Source organism: Amphiura filiformis, chromosome 17 (genome assembly GCF_039555335.1).
Source record: "Amphiura filiformis chromosome 17, Afil_fr2py, whole genome shotgun sequence".
In the NCBI taxonomy this organism is placed as follows: Eukaryota; Metazoa; Echinodermata; class Ophiuroidea; order Amphilepidida; family Amphiuridae; genus Amphiura; species Amphiura filiformis.
In genome coordinates this window covers 16,265,491-16,283,042 of record NC_092644.1, presented here as the reverse complement: position 1 = coordinate 16,283,042, position 17,552 = coordinate 16,265,491, and the positions used below count along the sequence as shown (strand labels likewise).

General features: G+C 35.7%; 1 protein-coding gene across 1 annotated transcript; it reads left to right on the top strand.

Annotated features, from left to right (window-relative positions):
* Positions 1 to 11,788: 11,788 nt before the first annotated feature.
* Positions 11,789 to 15,249, top strand: LOC140137006 (nose resistant to fluoxetine protein 6-like). Its single transcript, XM_072158667.1, has 5 exons — positions 11,789 to 11,859; positions 12,358 to 12,499; positions 13,220 to 13,406; positions 13,909 to 14,054; positions 15,079 to 15,249. Exons 1-5 carry the CDS (start codon positions 11,789 to 11,791, stop codon positions 15,247 to 15,249), a joined length of 717 nt encoding a protein of 238 aa, XP_072014768.1.
* The last annotated feature ends 2,303 nt before the right edge of the window (positions 15,250 to 17,552 follow it).

The window sequence follows — 17,552 nt, the reverse complement described above, 5'->3', positions numbered from 1 at the left end:
TGCGAAGAAGCATAATGCGCGATTTATTGCAGTTCATGCCAAGTTTGATCAACATGCGCTTTTTTCATACTCGCTCACCGCTTCCTAAAGTTTGTGTATCTCATTAAATTTAGTCCACATTATCTATTTTATAATCCAACGGTGTTATGTTATTCATGCTTTCACTGAAGATGAATAACAGTTTGTCCGAGAAAGCTTTGATTTATGCGATTGGAAGCTTTCCAATTTTAATTCTTTAGCAAATGTGTTATATTTTAACTTTCCAAAGAACATTTGAGCCAAGAATTTACAATGATCAAGTGCTTACAGCTTTACGTGTGATTTTTGATACCATGCAACATTAATGTTGAAGTATTATTAATGTGTGAGAGAAATTTTAAAGCCAGCTGGAAGTCATTATTCTATAATTATTTATGCAACATTTATATCAACATTAACGAAAAAAGATATTTACAAGTACCGAGCATCATCTTACATGGAAGCTTTCATTTTCAATATGATCGTGCAGACGTGCAGGTTTTCAAATTTGAACGAAACCTAATTAATTTTTTTGCAAGAAAGAAACAGATTATTTAAAGAACGAAAAGGGTTTCACAGAACACAATATGAAGCTCGTTGACAGTTGACAGTGCGCATATTTCTTTCAAACTTGGAATGAAGTGAATTGACGCATGTGTTAGGTAATCGCTCATTTCTTCGCAATTCCAGTAAAATTGGCGTATAAAATGCAGAATGCAGAAAATACGCGCTGATGTTTAGATTTTTGAATTCTGATGTCTATTTCTCGACTTCCGTTCAAATTCATTCACCCGCTAATTTTTTTCTGGGACACCCTGTATAACTACTCTATATTACAGGGTGTCTCAAAAAATAGGCGCAGTGGTTTTGGGGATATAATAAAGACAATTTAAAGACCATGAAGTGTCTTTAAATATAAAAAACCATTCACGCTTCACTGAGATGATTGGAAAACTACAAATAGACTAATTTTTGCCCTTTCCGATCGGGCAATACACATTAACAATAATGTGCTACATGGTAGTAACTATGCCTCTATACCTCTTCTATTATTGATGTTATTTCTTATTAATTTTGGTTTATTTCACCATCAATGCTATCAGCTGGATCATTCCATTTTGATGGAACAAAATTCGTTAGAAACAGTTATCACAGCTTCAACAAAAGCCAACCCTACTGTTGCTTGATGTGAACAAAATTTTAAGAAGATACACTTTATTGTTAACCCAAAGAGAAAAGTGTGAAAACGTTCTTTGGGATATTGAATGATTGATTAATTGGTTGAATAATTGATGGATCGATTGATTGATTGATCGATTTTGAACTCCTATCCAATAACACTTTATTTCTTTCATTCTCAACTATACTGTGCACAAAGGTTATCCGAACACTAAAGCATAAAACAAAAGCAATATCTTTAAAAAACACTACCTCCCCTTCTTTTCAGTATGCATATTACACTTTAATATTTGAGACCTTCATTAATTTGTGTTTTATCCAGCAATTTTTGGCTTATTTTTCACTATACATGTATTGTGTAGGTCTATAAACATTATTTGTTCTTTATTTTATATGCATTACTTTTCTCATAATATTGCAGTTTGAGTGACATTAGTCCACTTATCCTATCTATTCATTCTCTACAAACCTCTATTGATTGCGACCCCACTTGACATTCACTTCCTGTCAATTAGGACAACACCTTATTGTCCTGTGGTGGTGCTTATTTACATATGTGAGTGGACGCGGCGAATCAGCCGTAAACTCGGCAAATTGTATTCTGAGGTAAAGTGTAAAATGTATGTGAAGGTCGTATTCATAGGTGTATCAATTCGTTGCGACAAGTATCTTATCAAACGCTGTTTAAATCAATCAATAATACTACTGCTGAAGAGGATAATAAGCTTCTACCTATTTCTATAGAATAGTTCTTGTCTTTGTTTGCTTTGGCTAAATCCTGTTCAAGTGGTAGATAACAAAGCATTGTATTTTGTCTAGGTATGTATAATCAACAATGAACAATGAGAGGATATTTCTGAACCTCGTTGACTTGGGGATGATTTGAAATGACCGCCAATTATGACTGTTGGATATTTATTACCAGAAATGTAGAAAAGGAGAAACATGTAGAACCGATGAAAAATACAATTTTGTCGAAGGAACAGAGTTCAACAAATCATAACTCCGCTTTTGGATATCGTTTGAAGTCAAATGATATACCATTTTAAAGCTTATGGTATATATTTTCTAAACACAAAATAAAACAAAATTGACCGGGGCCGAATTTACGGCTGATTCGCCGCGTCCAGTCACATATTGTTTCCCAGTCTAACTTTGTAGTGAATTTGCTCTCAATGAGAGAAGACACAACTTATTTTGCTCTGAGTTTGTTGTCTTTTTTGCTACTTAATTCAATTTGAACTTGCCTTCAATTTTTGACTTGAATTTGTTTTTAAACTACAGCATGTAGTTTTTGTTGTTTGCTTTATATTTTGTTGTCTGTCCCTGAAGAAGAGCAGTTTATCTGCTCGAAACGTCGGTTGCTTTTTGTCTGTTTAGTGTTTGACTGCTATGTACACAGTGATTGTCATCACTTCCAGTGTACTGTTTTCCTGACACTTTTGTGGGCTCTGGAATTGGCAATTGTTGGCCATCGAACTTTGCCTGTTTTGTGCCTACTCTGGATGTTTGGTTAAGCGTGTCTGTTTATATGCACAGTGATTTTCATCACTTGCTCTAGTGCAGTTTTGTATTACCATTGATACTTGTTGTTTTTGCAGGTTCAGCACTTACTTCTGTGGGCCTTGGAACTGGTAAATTTTGGCTATCGAACTTTGCCTACTTCTTCTGCCTACATTTGCTGTTTTTGTCCCCCTGCATACTGTCTAGTCTGCATTTTACATGTTTCCCCACATCAAGTTGGTGTACCTTGCTTTTTTCTTTCCTGTTGTTCTTATTCAAGGTATCCTCTTGTATCATTTATTGATCCTTGATGTGTTTTGTGTCCTCGTCCGTTGGATTCACCATTACCTACTTTTTTTTTTATTTAATAGATAGTTTTTTTCTGCGTAGTTTGATACCATAATTGGCACGAAACTTTATTTTCTTACGTTATTCCAAATTGAATCGAAAAGGGGTGATCCCTGCCGGATATTCTAACGGGTTTATCATAGCGTAATACATGTAGAGAAACACTCACTCGCCGCGGCGGTGCTCATAATTAGTGTGTTTTGAGAGAAAAGAATGTAAATTGTGTCACTTTTGAAATGCTTCCTTTTTTATTCAAATTGCAATATCTTCGCATAAATAAAAAAATTAGCATATTGTCGAATGATGTATCAAAATACGCAGAACAAAATTCTCCAACTAAATCGATTACTAGATTGGTAAATTAGGTTAAGTGTCTGCAAGGTAATGCAGCGCATTATTGTAATGCCCCATTGGAAAGGCTAAAAAATGTGTGTATTTTGTACAATCCCAATTATCTTAGCGACGCTTGAACGGATTTTGACAACCTCTTCACCGTTTTATAGAATCTCTAACAAATTTGTTATTTTACTGTTAATGTTTTACGGTTGTTTAGAGAGACTGGACATGTAAAGTCTTCGAGCTTCCAAAAAACGGGCTTTATTGGAACAATAGCCCTTTGCGCTAGTAGAGCGCAATTTGTCTTTTATTTTACACTATTTTGGTACACGATCGGGATGAATATTGGTGGGAAACTCGATAATTAGTTACAGCTAAACAGATTTTGACCCAATAAAGAATCCTATTGTTGAAGGAACCAATAAGCTTGTTGTATTATTTCTTATGAATTGCTGTACAGCAGTAGACTTCCTGGTTGATTTCAGCTGGTGTCCTCTTAATTGAATAATTCGCAGCTGGTCTGTAATTTTTAAGTATTTGTTTATAATGGTCTCATTTTTAATTTAAATTCATATTTTGTATTTTGATAGTTTGGTATTTTTTTATAATAGTGTAAAGAGCAGTGAGGAATCTGAGTATTACAATGCGCTATATAAATGTTTTATTATTATTGTTATTATTATTATTATTTTTATTATTATTATTATTATTATTATTATTATTATTATTATTATTATTATTATTATTATTATTATTATTGTTGTTGTTTTTTTGCTTTTGTTGTTGTTGTTGTTATTATTATATTATTATTACTATTATTATTATTATTATTATCATTAAAATTAGTTATGTGTGACGATTGCCATGGAAACGGCGGCCATGTTAGATTTTTCCAATATTACGCTTCTGCGCAGTTTTAAAGTAACTTCCTGAAGTCCAATTTCTATGTTAAAAAGCCGAAATTTGAAATTTTGCGTAATTTGCATTTAAAGACTAAATACACTGAATTTTTACAATTTGGTAAAATGATTTAACTTATCAGTTGTGAAAGTGTCAAATAAATTGTAAATCTCTGCAAACTAGTCGAAATTTTTAATAAATTGCACCCTTAAGGTTTCTGATGGGGACGTTTTAATGTATTTTTTGTGGGACCTGAGAGCATATCAAACATATCGAATTGCATTTTAGAGAACAGGAATGTCCTTCTGATATCAAACGATTATGATATTTTGAAATTTTGCGATATAATACACATTTTATGTCAAATGATTAAAAATTGATATTTTTGACCTTTTGTCACTCGCCATTCCCGAGTAGATGGACATTCCCTGATATACCTGACTTGGCATTTGGATTTTGGCATGGAAGTAAAGCGGGTACCACAACTCAACTTTTTTTTAATATATAATTGAAGCTGTATACCGAATGTGCGTAGTATCTATTTCTAACATTTTACATGACTGACCTGTGCATCTTATAAATGCAAAATCTAGTGTTACGTGTTTGAAAAGCTAATGCAAACTCTAGTGATACGTGTTTGAAAAACTAATGTTTTTCACCATGTTTATTCACTTTATTCGAAAAGTCCCTAATTGAAGGAAACCAAACTCGACATGATAATACAGAAGCATCAAAAAATTCCAGATTGAATAAAATATTTTGTATTTTTGTAATTTGTTAATTAAAAATGAAATTTAATAAAGTCACCATTTACTCGGTGCCGAATTTATTCAAATGAATTTTGGTCTGGCCTTCCAGATGTCGCTTAAATAGCAACTGCTAGACTGTCAGAGAAACCGAGTCTAAGTTCAAGTGATAGAGATGAAATGGAGCACCGCAGATACCAACACCATCCAATTGACATCTGATACAAATAATTCAGGTGGCTTTTCTTGTCGGCTATCTGGTATTATTTAAAATGTGCTACCGGAATAAATTTCTACAGCCTACACTGATCATGTTGGTTCTACTATTCATTGTGATAAATGGACAAGGGCTGCCGCAGAGAAGGATACAATACAACCTCAACGTGCAACAATCTAAAAGTTCATCAATAGAATTAAAGCCGCCGAAGTCCCCTGAAGATATACGCAGTGTCGTAGAGACCCTTGCAAGAGGCACACTCTATGAACATTTAATTAACGAGATATTTGATTATGTATCCCAAGAAGGGGATGTTGTTATATTGGATATAGATGTGCCTCAAAATGTATCGACACAATGTCAGCAAGATTTCAGTCAGATGATGTCGGATCTAACCCAAGGACAGATTTATGCCTTGAACAGTAAGTTAGTTAACACTATTGTTAATGTAAATTTTAATTTCTTTCATCGGTAAAATAATTGTCCATGATTATAACCTTTGTGTTTTATCCAGCTTGTAAGAAAATTTAGTATCAATATATTTTTTCATTTGTTGAAGGCGAAGTGAAAATGAAACCATGGAAATGGAGATAATAATTATATACTTATCTCTAGAAGCAATGACAAGGAAGAGGTAGACCAATTTGAATAAAATACCATTTGATCACTTCAGATGGCTAAAATTGACGTACAGCAAAATAGCAAAAATTATAGAAAATGACAAAATAAAGCTGCTTCACTCCTTCAAAATATGTTGCTTTTTTGCAAAGAAACGAAAAGAGCAGATAAGAACTGTAATCAAATTGCATGTTTTTCTTTAAAATGCCCAAAAAACATTTATACAGAAATTATCTGTATTAGAAAAAATGGCTTACTGGAAGTATTATCAACTTGCTATGGAAATAGCACTTGGTAATTGAACACTAAGGAAACTGATTTGTAAAAGCTCAGTGTGAATTCATAACCGATCGATAGTGTGCCTCACTTTCTAGCTCGCAAACCAGCGGAATTTATCATAGGTTTGCGTTACTAATATGAAAACCGTGATTTAGTGTTACCTCCTTGCTGAAAGGTCGCGCGCTTTAAAGTAGCACCGTGCACAAAACACCCAAAAGTCCAATATTTATAGTTATATTATTTTTTCAAACAATTTTTCACAGTGTTGGATACAACTGGCAATGCAGCCATAATTTTTCTAATATTTTTCTATAGTGTTGGATGCAGCTGGCAAACTCCCAAGTGGAATTATGGAAGGAAATGTTTTCTGGACAGGAAGATACGACCAATGTCGGGACGTAAAAGCCTCCCTAACTCATAGTGATTTTAATGGACGCTATTGCCTGACAATACTGACTGCAATTAAGCAGACTACAATACCTGTATGTAATGAAATCCTACAACTTTGAATCATAAAATGCATAGTTCATGGGTCACACGACTCTAGCCACATTTGAATAAGAGCTATTATTGATGTAAATAAAGGGTTGCTAACCATGCTATACCGGAGAACACTCATACGAGGAAATGTGACTCAAATATTTGGCCAATGTAAACCATCTGGTATAATAATAGAAATGCAACAGTTGGAACGGATGGTGACGCAAGTTTGCGTCGCGTGGCATTTGCAATCGCGCCATGGTAGGCTAACATAAACCTATATAAATTAATGTAGTATCATATTAGAAATGCATATTAGAAATTTCGTTCTGGTATACCAGAACGAAATTCAAATATGACGATATTTTTGCTAAACGAATTAATCTGCGAGAAATTTTTGGTACATAAACATTATGTAGCCAGAGATTTCCAGTGGCATAAAAATCTCAACTTTTTTGGAGAAAAGTGGGGGGATGAGGCTGTGGATCACGAAATGCCCTTTTAAATGAGATGATGTAGGCCATGGACTGTTTTGAAATCTTAGAAAGAATAACTTTACTATTTTCTCTACTTTCATGAAAAGAAAATCGATTTGGGTGTATGCGTTCCTGACAGTTGCAGTGCCGCCGATGTTAACAAATTAATTTTATCAGGTAAAAATGATATGGGGTGATTTACAACATTGGTTTTGCGGAATGTGGTAAGACCACATTGACATATGTTGTTGTTTATGCGTGTATTGTTGGTTCCGTCAAATATTTGTCGTGTTGTGTTGGTGAATGTTTAAAGAGGGTGTTTTTCAAGGATGTGGTTGTGTTGAGTGTGTAAGTTATGCTGATTACCATGAAACTAATTTTTCCAACACCAAATTTATTTAAGACAGCATGTTATGTTCTAACGCTAAACGTTAGTGCGTATATGCTTTCTAAACATAATAAACACATGCTCCAATAGCAAATCAGTCCTCTCACTTTCAATGAAAATTTCTGATAAGATTGACTTATTTTACTTTTATTTTTTTACCAATTTTCTTTCAAGGTTTATTACGAACGGGGTTTCCTGATATTCGAAGATACTATCCATATACCATTTGTAGCATAGACCCAGAATATTCAGCCGGCGCTATTGCGGTACTGTGAGTTAACATATTATTTGTTTTCTTGTATTATACCGTGTAGCATCTGTTTAATATTGAGCATGACACTGTTTCGTACATTTTCCTGCAAAAAGAAACCAACAGCAACAAAACAAAAACAAATGGATACTTAGGGAAAGAAGTGCCGAAATCATGCATTGCTTGCAGAATATGCTGAATGGGTACCTGAGGTACCGCGTTCTACCATCCTTCCCATTCTATTTCCAGCAATGCTTAACTTAAAATCGTAAAATCGATTGTATATTTCCACCAGTTATTCGACATAACATAACTGATTTTCCGTCAACATACTTTCGCTAGAACACGGTTGTTTGATGGCATGTAAACCTGAGTCATTTATTAGAAAAGTTGAACACAATGATGGCGCTATTCATCTAAAATCTTGTTTGCATCTTTACAAGGGAGAGACACTTTTAAAATAGTATTAGAACATCAGCAAACAAACTAACAAATGATTAGGGCATTTTCAAAAGCTTTTATCAAGAAATGTAAGGTATAACTCATATTATTTGGCTAATTTAAAAAAAATTTTAATATGTAAATAGCGCCCTCAATTTGCACACAAATGTACAGTTCTGAGTTTATAGAATTAAGATTACCACTAAAAAAGCAGAAACATCTATGTTAAAAATTGCTACAAAATATATGTGTATAATGCCGTTAATTAGTGTGATAGCTGTTGGTATTATTCAGGTCTAGAATTGAACATTATAATAATGTTTTGTTAGAAAAATTAATAGATGATCACATCAAACAACCGTGAGAAATGAATGGAAATAGATTGTTTACCGAATACTTCTTGAAAGAATATTCTACGTTGAATATTCGAAGCTTGCATGGCCCTTCATGTTCTAATCATGAGACATATCAGAAGGCGGCTATGTAAATAAAGCGAAGCTATGTCAGTGGAGGTATCATGATTTTTTTCCATACACTTGAGAGCTCTTTCATTCTTCACTGCAAAGATTCACTCTATAAAATGTATGGTTATTTTGCTTTTTCATTGTTATTGTAGATCTATTTTCTCTATTCTGGGTTTACTGACTGTTGGCGGCACGGGTATCGGCGTTTTCAGGTATATACGAAAAATAATAATTTCAACCGACGATGACGACAAAGATGTTGATGACACACAAACCGCAACTCAATCAGCCGACAGTAGAACGGCTAAATGCACTGAGCCGTCGGAATCTGCGAGAAATACTGTGAAAGGTTCAGTTAAAACGCTGTACATGTTAGATATTCCAAATAACAAACAACAGTTATGTATATGTATGACGCATTGAAGTCCTAAATTTCATATTTAACGTTTCAAGTTCAATTAAGTTTAGCAGTTTAGCATTATAATGTACTTATAAAACGTTTTATTAATAGTAACCAGAATTTTTCTTAGCAGATGGAGTGATTGTAAAAACATTGTTATGTTTCTGTGCTATAACAAATGGAAGGAAGATTTTGACGATTCAAAAGTCAGGTCCATACAGACATTTGGCAGCTCTGAATGGGATCCGTGTGCTCAGCATGTTTTGGGTTATTCTGTACCATACACACCGCTTTGTTCTTGGTGTTAGTGGTAAGTCTTGATAAATAATTTGTGTGGGACAGAAATAAATTATAATGTTGTCGACGACCGCGATCATGATAATGACGATGATGGGATGACGGTTAGGAGCATGCAGGCATCACTCCCAGGATGACGACGACGGCGATGATAAGGATGAGAAGGCGGCATTATGATTGTTTTGTTTTTGTTATTGTTTTTGTTGTTGTTGTTGTTGTTGTTGTTGCCGTTGCTGCTGCTGCTGTTGTTGCAGCTGCTGCTGATGATGATAGTCGTGCTAGTTCAGGTGGTAGTGTAGTAAGGCACAGATATTTGAGTAGGTAGGAAAAGGGAGGACAATTCACAAAATGAATAAATAATATGAATAAAAAGTAATCCATAACTCGCTGACTAATCTCTTCACAGACAACCCAAACGCAACAATATCAGTTTTCAAACGATTCAGCGGTCAAGTTCTTGCTAACCCTGCTTTCTCCGTTGATTCCTTCTTCGTTCTAAGGTTTGTACGTTGTTTGTGTGTTTAAAACTTGGTTGAAGTGGTTGGTCTGTTTGTTCAAAAAAAGTTAAATAATCTTACAATCAGACTTTTTACATGTTTGGGTAAATATAGAGGAAATACCAAATCCAGTTCTGAATTGCCACAGAGGCCTTTTGTGAGGAAGATCAGAAAAATTTAGGAAAAAAGATATCCTCGTGCTATTTGAAAATGTATTTACATATTGTCACACTACGTACGTGCTTGTAATCAATTCGCTTATTTTGGAATGAAACTCTAAGCAGCTTATAATCTGTAATAATCATGGTTGTCATTGCAGTGGCATGTTAGTAACGTATTTCACTTTGAATGAACTCAAGAAGAGAGACGGACGATTGAACTGGGCACTTTATTACTTTCACAGATTTTGGAGGTAAGTGTGTGGTAAAATAAAGCTTATACTACTTTTTAAAATACCATTTTCATAGACTGGCAAGCATGTCTGATATACCGTAATACATCTATACAATACATGTACCGGTATTAGATGAGTACAATGTTGTGTCTCGCAAACCCTTATAACAAGAGCAATGGTTAACGGCTCGGATAGCAACGTTTTCATAGTACTTTTCTGGGACATGAGAGGATATCAGTCATGAATTCTGAATACAAGGAATGTCCATGTATTTTAAAATTCGCAATGCAAATTATTAAAATTGATATTTTGATAGGACTGTTAAAACTGTTAAAACAGTCCTCGAAGTAAACGTTATAAATCTAATGATATGTACTTAAAGTGTACTAGCTGGGAGGTAAAGCCGACGATCATTTAAAAATATAGATCTTTCGTATTGAAAATGACCTAAAATGTTACAGGCATAGATAAATCTCTGCCAAATCTGGCAAATTTAACATGAATTGCACGATGATTATGAGATTCTAAGAAGGCCATATCATTTACTGCACAAATCAGAGATTATAGTTAGAATGCACAGCATGCGCAGTACGGATGAAGAGGATGAAAAGTACTAAGAGATGTAAAAGCTGCGATTGGTTGCTCAGATGATAATAAATGATGTAATTAACCAATGATGTGTACTGTAATAAAGGCATTAGTTCCCATGATATAACGAGGAAGCTGCAACGCTATTGGATATTATGGTCTTAGAATTACTTTTAATTTCCGCTAACAGGCTGACCCCTGTCTATATGCTGATAATCATGCTCTGGACGACATTGGTACCACAATTCACAAATGGACCACTGTATTGGGTTTTGACCACCGATTTCCCCGGGCAACTGCCAAGTCTAGTCACCGCTTGCCAAAAATATTGGTGGACGAATCTCCTGTATATCAATAACATATATCCAACATGTATGTACGAGGAAGTAAGTGTTGTGACTTACATCTACTTTTGATAATATTTTATCATTGAATATAAGAAAAAGTTTCCATTAATTTTTGCACAATTATTAATGATTACAATGAAAGTGATGATGATGACGACGACGATTATGATGATGATGTAAGTAATGATAAACATAAACAATAACAGCAAAAAGTAAAATACTAAACTTTACAAAGATAAACCAAATCGTTGCTTTGTCTTTCCAGTGTATGTTTTGGTCGTGGTACTTGGCAAATGATATGCAGTTCTTCATCATAAGTCCTTTGATTATCTACTTCTTATACAGGTATTGGCAGACACACTGATAAAACGAACAAAAATCAAACAAGTGTAGGGGTATGTGTGTGGTGGGGTGGTATTTTTCAGGTACCAACGACACAAAGTACTTGTTTTTGTAGAAATGTTACCGGTTTAAAACTAAAATTGAAAAATAAAAAACTTTCTGCTCAAAGGAATTACCCCATCGAGTATTTCTACGCAACTACGCGGCTCAGTGATTTAACAAAATATTCTGACTTACTTTAAGATATTCTGAGGTTGGATATACTATAATAGCTGCTCTCATGACTACATGTTTTACAAGTCTTGCTGTTTTGTCATGGAAGCATGACATATCTCCAGGTAGAACACAACCGTAAGTGGAGTAAGCAATTAATTTGAAAGACTTTGCCTGTAGTGCACAGGTTATTGCATCCCGTGCATGTCCCAGTAAACAAGGTTTTCGTTACTTTTTGCAACAGGGTGCGTAAAAGTCATTTAAATATCGGGTTATAGGGAAAGAAATATGTTTTAGTAACATTTTGGCAACAAGAGTTTTCTAAAATATTTTTTCTATGTTTAAAACTTTTTTGATACAATGTTTTACAACATTATTTTATTATTATCTTTTTATAGCCAGATATATAATGTTATTAAGGCGTGTGGACATAAAGGTGTTTCGTGTGGACATAAAGGTGTTTCGGGTGTATGGCCTTTCTGGGAGCTTGGACTAAACCCCCTCATGCACCCACTACTGCAGTGTTGTGTATATTTTATTAAAGTTGGGGCACATATTTATTTTTCCCGTTTAGTCTAGTCATAACAATAACAAAGTAAAACTCATCTATGATATCACATTAATTTTGCTAAACAGGAATTTTCACAATTCTACTGACGGTAATGGTATTAGTTTTATCTACATCAAGCCATGGGCTCGAATCAACAGTTATCTTGTCGGCATAATTACAGGTTACATCTTATTTGAGATGTCAAGGAAACAATGGAAAATACCAAAGGTGAGGTTAAGTGTGACTGAGCGAAGCCTGTACCCTCCTTAGGGGTAGGTAAGGGGCCGGAATGTCCTAGATCTTGGTTGGACGGAGAGCGTAAGCTAAAACAAAGAACTTTAAACCCTCCTGACATCCTGCGAACTACCGAGTTACTGATAGGTTTAGTACGCGATATAGGCCTATTTATCTGAGTGACTACAAATAAACTGAAACCCCTGAAAACTACTGCCTTTTTACAGCGTTTCTGATTGGTTAGTTTATTCATATGAGTGACCAAATAAAACAAATAAAAGCGCAGTGATTTGTAGTGCGCTACGCACAGTGAACGCCTAGACTTTGATCCATAAGCTTCAGCACACTTTACAGGTTGTCGCTGACCATTACGGCCCCAATATCATTCCACAAACAATTTAACAACAACACGGGAACATGTAGCTAAGATGTGCACACTCTAGACATTACATCATCGATTTTTTGCAGGCAGGGTCAGCTTCCTGAGTTTCATACGGATTACAACGAGACAATCAGCAGTATTAAAGTTTCCTTAATTTTAAACGAGAGCAACCTATCCACCGCCCAGGTTGGAACCTACAATCTTTTGCACCATATCGATTGAGCTAACTTGACTGTTAATTAAAATATTAAGCCATATCCTCTCCAGTCCTACCATCATCCTTACCATAATACTGACTAACATTAACACATTGTTTCATCTTGTAAATTCAGTGGGGTGCTCTGATAGGATGGTGTTATGCCACAGCAACAGGCATTGGATTAGTATATGGTCTGTACAGAACAACACAAGGGGACTACCAAACACAACCCCAAGCTGTATTTTACCAAACTGTTTCCAGAACATTATGGTCGTCGGCTGTGGCTTGGGTTGCATTCGCTTGTGCAATTGGAAAAGGAGGTAGGTAAAGCAGATGAAAGGAAGACCGGGGATAGAGAACTGCCATGACGAACCTAGGGGTTCCAGTTTGCAATTGGCCAAAAGTTTGAACAAATGTCAAACTTTTTGGCTAATGTATTAAGCAAAATTTGGCTGTTTTGGGGGAACCAATCAAATGTGACATGTCAGAAAGTACGGCCCATGTTTGAGGCACATACCCGTATGGCCATCTGTACTGAGTATCCCTCCCCCAAACTGCGTTGAGAATGGTCTGAAATATGATACCTTCAACGTTCTCTGTTCTTTTGCTTATATACGCCATGCAAAATCTCTGTTGTCACCAATCTATTGACAACCCCCTACAATCAATCTCTCACCCTTAAGACCCTATTTGTTCACTTATTTTCCTCGTCTAAGCCTTTAATACGCATGTATCAATCGGATGTATTACTCCCGGGGTTACTCTACTAGTTGAAAGCTGAGTTACTGATAATACGTGGGTCACATATTTTCATTGTTCCAGGTCCTGTAAACAGCATACTTGGTTGGTCAGCTTTTGCACCATTGGCTAAGCTCACATACACTGCCTATCTACTACATCCTATCTTAATATATGTCTACTACATGAGTGCCGTCACACCATTTTTACATTACAATGACTACAATATGGTAAGTTTCATTTGCCTACCGTGGTAATGAAGGTATCATGAGGATGTTGATTTTTCTATTGATACATGCTGCGGAAGTAAATGTTTTAAACCAAACCACCGCATGTTTCAGATCATCATCATCTTTTGCAGGCCAGCTTCCGCGAGAAATAGCTTGTGTTTATCTCTTCTCTCATTCATTCGGGATATGGTTAAAATGTTATTTTCAAGTACTCTACGAAGCAGCACCAATGACAATCCATTTGAAAGCGTAATAAACTCCCTCGGTTTCTTTTAGCCTAGTGGAAGTCGGAGTCGCGTCATCAAACCGCGGTCCAATAATAGTAAAATACAATGCATCATTTAGCAATTCTGTCCTCGCATTGCACCACTGATGTCAATTCCAGTCGCAACCGCTCCCAGTTGACTTCTCGTGCATTTGGTTTCCATTAAATACTTGCTCTTGCAGCTTTTCCTGGGCACTCCGGTTTCCCCCGAACCTGTATCTCAAACTGGACTTTCTCCCTGTTATATATTGATCCGCCTTGTCTCTCGCCCGTATTGATTGTGATATTGAAAGGTATGTATTGGCAAACAGTCTCAGTAACCGATAAGCAATAAAATCCAACACCCGACTCAACAACCCATCTATGCAAAATCGGATTCCTCACTATAGCCACGCAAGGAACATGACTCAGAGTCGGTACCCCGTGGGTCTAATGTCTTTGTATTTCCCACAAAATAAATAACAAGTGAAACCATGGAAAGACCCACTATGTTAACCCAATGAGAACTACCTGCCGATTGGCCAAAAAGAAGTTTTCATTATCAATTGGACCAATCAGCAACATTGTTAGAATAAATTTCACCACGCAAAAATAATTGGGGTAACTTATTTGCAAAGCTCCATTCTGATTGGTAATTAAAGTGAAGATATCATGTAATTGACCAATCAGAGGCAATGTTAGATCGGCAGGTAGTGCTCAGGGGTTATTTGTTCATTTATTGACTGTCACATTGTAACATTTTGTTCATTTCCTATTCAGGTCTATAACTACTTAGGAACCCTAGTGTTGACCTATGCCGCAGCATATATCATGTCTGTGTGTGCTGAAGCACCATTTATGGCATTGGAGAAATTGATTCTACCTACGAGAGGCTCACCACCACCAGATAAGACACAGAGCTCTGAAACATCCAAACTTCTAAAAGACTAGCTAGGAGGGAGTCTGTAAAACGTGTAGAACGGGGATACGCTCATAACTATGAAACATCGTATTCACTTGAAAATCTAGCGTTGTCCAAAATCATTCGTAGAATACTTTGATTGGTGTGTGCTGAATTACCATTTATGGCAGTTGATTCTACCTAAGAGAGAATTACCTCCATCACCACCACCACTAGTCAAAAAACATAAATAGGTCAAGGCTGGGTGTGTGTGGGGGTGTGTGTGTGTGTGTGTGTGTGGGGGGTGTGGGGGTGTGTGTGTGTGGTGTATATGCTAGTCTCAGATGAAATTCTAAGCTCAAATTTTGTATTTATTTTTTAGGCTGAACAGTTTCATCTGTAGGATTGGTTTGGTTATCAAAGTAAATTTAGGTAGACAAATCCAGTAAATTACTCACGTCTTTAGCTTTCGCCATCTCGGATGATGGCTTTCTCAAAAGTGACTTGGTTCACTGCTTCTCCCGCGGAAAGCGGCTGTAGCCTCATTCCCAGAGTGTGATGGTGCAAGCAGTGAGTCATATACGTGATCTAGAGTGTATGTAGACTGCAGAAAACACACCGAGACTGTATTGTATCTAGACTGCAGAAAACACACCGAGCATGTATTGCACCACCAAAATACATAAACAAGGTGACCTGATCCGGCCAATTGTGGATTACATACACTAGTGGAAATTGTAAAATGAGAATTCTTTCAAAGCGATGAGAATTGGACAAAACTATGAGAATTGAAATTTTCTCATCCAAATGTATGAGAAATACTAATTCACCTGTCAACAACCTGTCACAGATGGTCGTTTCACACTGAAATTAATGTGAGCTTCAATTTTCTCATAAGGAATTATTATGATTACTTTGTTTTGATGCAAAACACCTATATTGCGTTATTTGTGTCCAAATAGGTGAAAGTAAAATCTAAGGAAGTCATAACCAGTACCTTGAGACTTTGCTAATTTTAATTTATAATCTCACGGAATTCATTATTGATCATAATTTTTAAAACAAATTTAAATCGATAAACTGCGCCGTCGTAGGTGTCATCTGAGATTTTAAAAAGGGATAAAGAACAAAATTTTAAAGGAAAGAAAATCGGCGACAATTGGACTCGCAGTAGGGCCGTTGTCAGTCGTGCAGAGTTATTTATAATAAGAATAACAGGTTGATGGCCAAACGGTCGACACAAACAATGTTAAAAGAAATTAATGTAATTTTCTTTATTTAAATTGTGTCCACCGTGAGGAAAGTGCACGAATCAAAATTCCAAGTTTATTTTCTTAACCCTAAATACATTGCCAACAAATATATTCGTAGTAAACCGATACAATTCTGTCCATTTGAGACGTTTCAGTTCAGTTTTGCACTGGCAGCCACGGGCCATATGTACATTGAATAACTTAATATACATTACAAATCGATTAAATGTTCATAGAGTTCCTCGTGGTGCAGCGTTAGAGGATCTGACTGGTAAACTACATGTATAGGCTTTATTGAGGGTCATGGGTTCGAATCTTCTGTAGTGCTGTTTATTTATTATTGTTACTTTTCCTCTTCTCTTCTATAAGATATGTTTCAAACTCTTTTTTTATCTCAACTTATTTATTAAAAACCTCGCGTCGAGGTTTTGCCAAGTTTAAAAATAACGGTTACTTAATGAAATAACGGTTAGTTCGTGAAAAAGAAGAAGCGAAATTTAGCAAAACGCGACGAGGTTTATTTACCCGTAAGATAGCTCTATTGTCCCGCTATTGTATCCGCTATTGTATCCACTATTGTATGCTATTCATAAAAGCTACTGCAAGAATCGCGGCAATCCCTGATATCGCTGGTGTCTACCGCCGGCGTTTCGTATTTATTAACATTCAAAATGATCCGATACTCTTACATTTATAGACTTATTCCCGCTTTTTATATAATATTCAGAAATTGCAATTATGAAAACTACAAACTTTGAAAGTGAAAATATATTACCATCGAAAATATATCATACTTAAATTCTATAGAATCTATAGAGGCATTGCATGTGACGTATCATCCCGTAAATATGGCAGACTACTCAAATGCATTCAACAAAAGCATGATTGCAATCTACCGTGACAGTTCGTCTCACACATAACCCTGCACTACGATCAAATAGGTTGATGACAACATTTGATTGAATGGACTGTACTCCGCCATAACTACGGTGAAGGACACCGGTTCAAATTCTTTGTTTGGAGCCAATCAATAATTTCATGCAGGGCCTCTATAGATACCCAACCCAGAAGTGCCCATTTATTTTCTAATTTTTTGTAAT

Coding starts and splice junctions, on each gene's coding strand:
- LOC140137006 (XM_072158667.1), top strand. CDS start 11,789: ATGACTACATGTTTTACAAGTCTTGCTGTTTTGTCATGGAAGCATGAC. Junction 13,407..13,908: donor TTGTGCAATTGGAAAAGGAG/GTAGGTAAAGCA, acceptor TCATTGTTCCAG/GTCCTGTAAACAGCATACTT. Junction 14,055..15,078: donor ATTACAATGACTACAATATG/GTAAGTTTCATT, acceptor TTTCCTATTCAG/GTCTATAACTACTTAGGAAC.